The sequence below is a fragment of the Bactrocera dorsalis genome, chromosome 3, assembly GCF_023373825.1.
Source record: "Bactrocera dorsalis isolate Fly_Bdor chromosome 3, ASM2337382v1, whole genome shotgun sequence".
In the NCBI taxonomy this organism is placed as follows: domain Eukaryota; kingdom Metazoa; phylum Arthropoda; class Insecta; order Diptera; family Tephritidae; genus Bactrocera; species Bactrocera dorsalis.
In genome coordinates this window covers 46173972-46183065 of record NC_064305.1, presented here as the reverse complement: position 1 = coordinate 46183065, position 9094 = coordinate 46173972, and the positions used below count along the sequence as shown (strand labels likewise).

The following is a 9094-nucleotide window of genomic DNA, read 5'->3' as shown; positions in this document are numbered from 1 at the left end:
CATCAAAGCTATGTGTAGTTATTGAGATGTTTTTTTTAGTGGGTTAAAGTCCCACACTACTGTTGTAAGGGCAACAGTGTCTTTTGATGATTTTTTTACATCTCGCCATAAAAAAAAAAACAAAAAAAAAAAAAAAAAAAAAAAAAAAAAAAGTGATGCCCAAACGCACACTACCAAACTGTGTGCTTGTGTTGGAGTATGAGAGAGCTTGCTGCTACACCCAAAAAAACTACAAAACTTTAGTATTAATTAATATAAAAAAAATTGAAAGTGGTTCGACAACTTTTACAAAATTGTGAAATTATTGAAATTCCTTCTTAATTTTTTATCAATTACAAAAATAAAGACAATTCACGTGTCAAAAAGAAATTAAAATTCAAAAAGTTTTAAATATTGAATTTATGTTGAAGTTTTCACCTAAACAGCTGTATCAAATAACTAAAAATCAATATTTTCATGGTTTTGAACCAAAATTGTTAATCAGCGCGCACATACAAATTACATGCGTAGCAGTCAACAGTCGTTGATCAAGTGATTTTCAAATGCACATTAATTTTCCACAATGTATAGAGAGCGCTTGACTAATACGTGTGAGCGAATCTGTGAGAGAGCAATAAAGTCGGCCGCCCGCGGGCTAGGCAAAGCGCTTCACTGATGTACATACATATGAGCAGCGCGCACATGTTATTATTGATAAGTGATAATATGATTTGAATTCGCGAAAGCGAACATAAACACATGATACATGTGAATATAAGTTTTGAATAATAAAATCTATGTTTAATATACATTTATCACTATTGTAATATATTATTATTTTTTTTAATATATTATGATAGTCTGTTATATACATACATATGTATATAATGAAGTATACACACAAGCATACGAGGTGTGTTCAAAAAGTATCGCGAATTTTGTGTTTTTTCAAAAATTATTTTTTTAATCATGAATATCTATTTTGTCCCCTTCAAAGTAATCCCCATGAGATATTATGCACTAGTGCCAACTGTTTTTCCAATTTTCGAAGCACTTCATAAAATCATTTTTTTTTTTTATCTTCTTCAGCTCCTCCTTCGATGCCGCCTTTATCTCGTCAAGAGAAGCGTAACGTCGTCCTGACATGGACCTCTTCCAGTTTAGGGAACAAGAAAAAGTCACAGGGTGCCAGATCTGGGGAATACGGTGGCTGCGGTATCATTAGTGTGTTGTTTTTGGCCAAAAAGTCGTGCACAAGCATCGATGTGTGAGCAGGGGCGTTATCGTGGTGCAATTTTTTTGAGAGGTAAAAATCGAAGACGATCCAAAACACGTGCAAGCAAAGCAGCTGTCAACAATTAAATGAACATTCAAAATGGCCGAGCTTGTCGGCATAAGTGAGAGACATGAGTACCAACATAACGCCACAAAAAATTCGAAATTCGAATATACGTAACACGCGAAAATTCAAAGTTCGCGATACTTTTTGAACACACCTCGTAAATATATCAAATACAAGAAACAATTGAAAAAGTATGCTTTATTTTCACATTAACTACGAATATTGCTTTGAAAAAGTAATTTAATTCAAATGTATTCAATTGCACATGTATTCATTAATATGCACAAAAAGAATTCATACTAATACACATAAAATATAAAAACACTAGCTGACCCGTCGAACTTCGCCCTGCCCAATTTTTATTTGAAATAGTTAAAACGCTTTTTGAACTCTGTTCAAGGCCATTATGCCCGGTTTCACAGTCCATACTTATGTTGTGCTTAAGATAAAACAGGAAAATAGTGTTTTACAGTTCACTGAAAATTGGAGTCTTAAGCAATGCTTAAATAACAGCTGATTTTTGTTTTGAATTTGCTTTGAATTTTCAGCGACATCTTTCGTAGCGTAGGGCAAGTGTCCGTTCGCTTGCACTCAATAACAGCTTATACTTTTCCTTCAGTTCCAATGGGTGCTCCGACTCGCTAGTGATGAAATTTTGGGTTCTTTTGTTGTTTTCATCCATTTTTGATATAATTTTCCTCGCAAATTTATGTATTGTTTGTTATAATTTAAATATTTCAAACATATTTTTATGAATAACATTTGTAAAACATATGTTGCCCACAACGTTGCCATATATTATAATAAAATTTTATAGAAATTAAGCATTGACTGTGAAACGCAATCGACTGCTCAGTTTGCAACAATGCTTAGCTAAGATTTTATTTAGGCACAACTTAAGTATGGACTGTGAAACCGGGCATTAGTATCACAAATAAGTGTCAATAAATGTATTCTCATGTAGCGCCATCTACTGCAATAGCACATATAGGTCTAAATTTAACTACAAATGTACATTTAGCCATACAAAAATCTATACATAAATGCAACTAAATGAAATTTTTTTTTGCATTTAGGAAATACATGCAGAAATCAACTCTGCGATTTCCTAAATTTCTCTGAAATCTCCCAAATTCGAGGAAGATTTACTGGAAAAGAGTGGCAGCATTGCTTATTTGTCTGACCATACATATGTACATAACTTTATTTATTTCACGGATTGTATGTGATTTTTTCTTAAATTTAGAATACTGGAATTCATAGACTCGTATAACTTTACCACAAATAATATAAACTTCAAACAACACATTTTCATTTAATGTTTTTAGCAAGTAGCAGCTTTTGTTATGACAGCCTAAATCCATGAAAATTGAGAAAGAAATGTAGCGCCATCTACTGTAACATACCGCTGTTAGCGCCACCAACTGGTGGATAGCTCTTTGCTAATAATAAACAAATAATTTGCAATAAATAAATAATGCGACTATAAGGAGAGTTATAAACTATCCTATCTTTCAAGTTGGACCAAACTGCACACAGTGTTAAAAATTTCATTAAAATCGGTTCAGTAGTTTAGGAGTCCATCGAAATCAAACAACGGGACACGTGATTTTTATATATTAAGATAAGCAAAACAGCTAACATACATATGTATGTAACAGCAATATACATACATATAGTTCTGAGCATTATTTGTATTCAATGCTCAGCCACAGTATATACAGTAGATAACCTTTACGTGGTAGCTTTCTGAGGGGTGAATAGCGGCCATCTTGGATTTTCAGTGCTGTATAAATTGAGGTAGTAAATACTTAGAAAATTTATTTTATTAAATAACAAAAACTATAAATATTGTTGCTTAATATAAAAGAAAATTATTTATTAATGTTATATATTTACTAATAGGGGCAATATTACGATTTTTCCGGCGCCGCGATTTGATGGTACGGATGGATAGAGGAGGTCCTCAGCATTAAAAAATGTATACACATATACGGTCCTCAGACCCATAGTTTTCGAGATATTTCACTTTAAAGTTCAAAAATTTGTAAAAACAATGCTCGTTATTTCACTATGTTTAACCCACTTTTCACATATTTTTTAATTAATATATATTTAATTACACTGTACACATTCGTATTTATCAAAAATTTACACTAATTGTATATTTTTTAAGAAAATAAATATACTTTAAAAATTATTTTGCACATTCAAAGTTTCAAGTGATTTGCGTGTTTACATTTAAGACAAATAGTAGTGTTGCCATACTTTGTGTCCTGAAAATATAATCAAAAATGTGTATATTATATATTAAATAGAAAAAACGTATTATAGAATGGAAAGTTTTTCAGTTTTTCTCTCTTTTTGATTAAAATAGGTGTTCGATCGATGAGGGTTATTTTTTTTTGAAGCGCGGCCGAAGGCCGCCAGTGCAGAAAGTAGTTCGACACAAAGGAACTATGAATACCCCGTTCGATCGATGAGGGTTATTTTTTTGAAGCGCGGCCGAAGGCCGCCAGTGCAGAAAGTAGTTCGACACAAAGGAACTATGAATACCCCGTTCGATCGATGAGGGTTATTTTTTTGAAGTGCGGCCGAAGGCCGCCAGTGCAGAAAGTAGTTCGACACAAAGGAACTATGAATACCCCGTTCGATCGATGAGGGTTATTTTTTTGAAGCGCGGCCGAAGGCCGCCAGTGCAGAAAGTAGTTCGACACAAAGGAACTATGAATACCCCGGAGTTCGATCGATGAGGGTTATTTTTTTGAAGCGCGGCCGAAGGCCGCCAATGCAAAAAGTAGTTCGGCACAAAGGAACTATGAATACCCCGTTCGATCGATGAGGGTTATTTTTTTGAAGCGCGGCCGAAGGCTGCCAGTGCAGAAAGTAGTTCGACACAAAGGAACTATGAATACCCAGGTGTTCGATCGATGAGGGTTATATTTTTGAAGCGCGGCCGAAGGCCGCCAATGCAGAAAGTAGTTCGACACAAAGGAACTATGAATACCCCGGTGTTCGATCGATGAGGGTTATTTTTTTGAAGTGCGGCCGAAGGCCGCCAGTGCAGAAAGTAGTTCGACACAAAGGAACTATGAATACCCCGGAGTTCGATCGATGAGGGTTATTTTTTTGAAGCGCGGCCGAAGGCCGCCAATGCAGAAAGTAGTTCGACACAAAGGAACTATGAATACCCCTGTGTTCGATCGATGAGGGTTATTTTTTTGAAGCGCGGCCGAAGGCCGCCAGTGCAGAAAGTAGTTCGACACAAAGGAATGTTATTTTTTATCTTTATTTATCAATTAACATAAGATACAAAAACCATTTGTACCATTTTATTTATAAATGTTAAATAGAAAAATTTTTCATAGTTTCTTTAAAACACAATATGTGGCAACACTGGTACTTGTAATGACATGTGAAGAAAAACAAAACAAAACAAAATAGGACTAAATTGCATGTAAAGTTGTGGAACTTTAAAGTGAAATATCTCGGAAACTATGAGTCTGAGGACGGTATATGTGTATACATTTTTTAATCCTGAGGACCTCCTCTATCCATTAGTACCATCAAATCGCGGCGCCGGAAAAATCGTAATCGTGCCCTAATAGGTGACTTAAATGCCATAGTGTGCAATATTTCGCCCATAAAAATATCATTTACTGATATTCAGATATTCTTTTTGTAGTGAGTTTTTTATAATAAGATGCAGCCCTGTTTTTAGATTTCTGAGTGGTGAGTTTTCCACTGAATGTATTTGTTTACATTTGACTGACAGAAAACATAAAAGGTGCAGCTTTTCATATTCGAACATTCAAATAAAATCAAAACAAAGTTTAGTTTGTATAAAATTACTAAATATTTTATTTAAAGTTTAATAATTGGAGTGAACATAGGTTTTATACAATAGAAAATGTCCGTTAAACCAGGTATCGCCAAAGAAGCGGTACTTAAACAAAGTGGAAAAACACACGGAAAACACACCCATCGTGCGGGCTACGATTGGAATCAAGGAATTGATAATGCGGGGTTTCAAGCTACTAATCTTTGTATGGCAATAAGAGAAATCAATCTAATGGTAATGTAACCATTTTTTTATGGAAAGGTTTATGTACTATTTTAAAATATTCTTAGCTTGATCGTAGGCAGCAGCCGTTGAAACCTGATGAAGCCGATTTGCATGAAACGGATGAATTCATTAGACGAAAACATAGCTGTACAATATTCCTTGGATTCACATCTAATCTAGTGTCGTCGGGATTACGGGAGACATTACGATTACTCGTTGAACACCAAATGGTGGATTGTGTAGTAATGACAGCGGGTGGCGTGGAAGAAGACTTTATAAAACACTTATACACAATCTGAACAATATAAACTTATAAATAACACTAATATGTATTATTAAAATCTTCAACACACATATGTTTCTGTTTAAACTCAATTTCCAATTGATGTTTTCCTATAACGGGTAACGAATTGTTAATTTGTACACATATGTCAAACGACAAATTACCACCCAGGATTGTATCCTACTGCATGCAAAAATTTAGAAATACTTGAAGCGTGTTTAAAAATTGAAAAAAAAAAAAACAACTGATTTAACATCAAACAACAAGTAATATCCCAATAAAATTAAACAGATATTCAAAGTAATTCGATATAATCACTTAAATATCGTAAACACTTGCATTATTTAATATATTTTAAAGTGTTGATCATCAAAATTTAAAATTTATATGTCGCTCAATGCTAATACAACACCCTGATTCCCATGAAAGTAGAGCAAAGGTTTATTACTGTATATACTGAGGCTCAGCTCTGTTCAAGCGCAACTGTTAAAATTTCTCCTGCTGAGCAGGCAGTGGTGAAACTCTTCCATCTCGACCGAGTTAGCCAAAAATATTTTTACGATCTCCGCGCCGTGAACCTTCTCTATGATAAACGTTCTCTGGCCAAACCTTTTTTGCCCACCCTGGTGTTAAAGTCGCCAAGCAGGACTGTTTTTTAACTAAATACAATATTACATGTCTTCTTTTAATATCAATAACAGTAGTGGGCACAATTATGTTGGAAAAAGGAAGTCCTCCTGATTAAAAAATATATAGGGTTATAGCTCCAGTAAAAGTTTAGTTTACGAGATATTCGACTACATTTAACACACGTTATGCACATGTTTCACTTCAAATATATTTGAATAAACTGTAAACAAATTCACAATTTACACCCTTTGCGGGTTTTATAAGTATGAAATCTCTATATTTAAAACACTTTTTACACTCGTAGTGAGTATCATTTATGTACTAAGGATTATAAACATATAGAGCGTTGCCATATGACAATAAGCAAATATTTGCTGAAATTTATCTTTTCTAGAATTCCTCTTTCCTTATTTTGCAATCATATTTCTAATAAAGACAAGTGTGTCTATAAATTATATTTCAAATTAAATGAATTAACAATCTTTACATGCAGATGCATATTTTCCTATTTAAATTTTATAAACATATAAGGGGTATTCTCTTGCTCTTGCAAAACCCGGTGCACGGTGCAAGCATTGCAGATTTACAACGGCACAACAACAAACACACGCACAAAAATATTTGCCAGGGCTGTGAAATATGTCAGACCAAAACCCATGTATATTAGCGTGCAATGTCACACAAAAAAAAAATTGCAACCCTGTTGTAGTTGCCATTTTACATAAAGATATATTACGTCGTTAAATTGTTAAAGGCAAATTTTAATTAGATTTTATAATTTCTATTTAAATTATAAAGTCTTGTTACAGTTTTTTTTGTTAAAAATGTGTGCAGAAGATGCGCCAATTCACAATAGCCATGCACAATAGTCATTTACAATAAATTGACTGAATCAGTCGCTCATATATCACTAGATTCTGCAATGGGTGCTCTCGTGCCCTTGTATATTTCGGTGTAGTATTTTTGCAATCTGCAATCTTGCAAGAGCAAGAGAATACCCCTATAGTAATATTACGTAATAAAGTATAAACTTTTCTTTCCATTCATATGAACTTTTTTCTTATTTAAATTTAATAAACAACTAAGTAATATTAAATAATAACATTACGTAATAAAATACTTAGGTTACTCCGGGTATTGGTTCGATCAGGATTTCTTTTTTTAAAGGAGTACTACGCGAAAGTACTTCAGTCACCCCGAGTATTGGCTAGTATACACTATAATAAACATTCTTGAAATTACTACGGTCGCTTCAGCGTTTCTTGTAGAAAGGGAACAGAGTGGGGAACGGAGCGTTTCCAATCTTTAAACGCGTTTTTCTCAGAATGGTTTTGAAGATATCTAGTGCATTTTGAAGGGAAAATTTTTAACGTCTTTCGCTATCATGTTATGGAAGCTTTTAATTTTTTTTTTGAAATTATCCTATTTTCTCTACGAAAAACTGTCGAAAAAAGGGGGCAAAATTCAATACTTTTTTTCACACCGCTGCCATTTTGTCAAATTTTTAAGAAACAAAAAAAGCTTTTGTCAAATTTCAAAGAAACAAAAAAGCTTTAACAATATTACGATTCTTATGGCGCTGTCATTTGGTGGTACGGATGGATAGAGGAACACCTCAAGTTTTAAAAATGTATGTATATACACATATACCCATTTCAGACTTATAGTTTGCGAGATATTTGTATTTAAAGTTCAAAAACTGGTGAAATAATACACGTTATTTTACTATGTTTAACTCAAATTGCACACATTTTTAATTAATATATTTTTATTTACACTATATCTAATATCGGAATTCTGCTTGCCACGATTGTCTCATGCCTCTAATTGTCACAATCGTAATTTAGTGATTCTGTTAGTCAGGAGTCTCATTTTGGTATTCTGGCAGATAGAGTACGAGGTGTGTTCAAAAAGTATCGCGAATTTTGAATTTTCGCGGGTTACGTATATTCGAATTTCGAATTTTTTGTGGCGTTATGTTGGTACTCATGTCTCTCACTTATGACGACAATCTCGGCCATTTTGAATGTTCATTTAATTGTTGACAGCTGCTTTGCTTGTACGTGTTTTGGATCATCTTCGATTTTTACCTATCACAAAAATTGCACCACGATAACGCCCCTGCTCACACACCGTTGCTTGTGCGCGACTTTTTGGCCAAAAACACAAAAACACACTAATGATGCCGCAGCCACCGTATTCCCCAGATCTGGCACCCTGTGACTTTTTCTTGTTCCCTAAACTGAAGAGGCCCATGAAAGGACGACATTATGTTTCTCTTGACGAGATAAAGACAGCATCGAAGGAGGAGCTGAAGAAGATAAAAAAAATGATTTTTTGAAGTGCTTCGAAAATTGGAAAAACCGTTGGCACAAGTGTATAAGGGGCCATCCATAAATTACGTCACACGAATTTAAGGACTTTTTAACCCCTCCCCCCGTCCTTGTCACAAGTTGTCACATTTTGAACTAGCCCTCCCCCTTTCGTGACGTCACACATTTTCCAATTTTATGGATTTATAAAAAAATAAAAAAAACAGGTTATTCTATTTATTCTTATATTTATTGAATAATCTTTAATAAAATCAACATTTTGTTAAATGTTAAAGTACAGACACAACGAATGGCTAGTCAAGAAATAATAAATACTTAATTATGTTAATTAAAAATACAAAACTTAATCATCTTGTGTCCATGAACTTTTGACCCACTCCGTTATATCATTTATTACTGGTAAGTCAGGCACTTCATTTTCGTTCTGAAGTTGGATGTCAGGAACATCTTTCGTATCAACA

General features: G+C 33.9%; 1 protein-coding gene and 1 long non-coding RNA gene across 2 annotated transcripts; both read left to right on the top strand.

Moving 5' to 3' along the window:
- The first annotated feature begins 728 nt into the window (after positions 1-728).
- On the top strand, positions 729-3528 carry LOC125777202 (uncharacterized). Its single transcript, XR_007422155.1, has 2 exons — positions 729-3121; positions 3227-3528. It is a non-coding gene; the product is annotated as an uncharacterized LOC125777202 (long non-coding RNA).
- A 1555-nt stretch (positions 3529-5083) lies between these two features.
- LOC125777193 (probable deoxyhypusine synthase) lies at positions 5084-5762 on the top strand. The gene is made up of 2 exons (XM_049451467.1): positions 5084-5396; positions 5453-5762. Exons 1-2 carry the CDS (start codon positions 5232-5234, stop codon positions 5684-5686), a joined length of 399 nt encoding a protein of 132 aa, XP_049307424.1. The 5' UTR covers positions 5084-5231; the 3' UTR covers positions 5687-5762.
- Positions 5763-9094: the final 3332 nt, after the last annotated feature.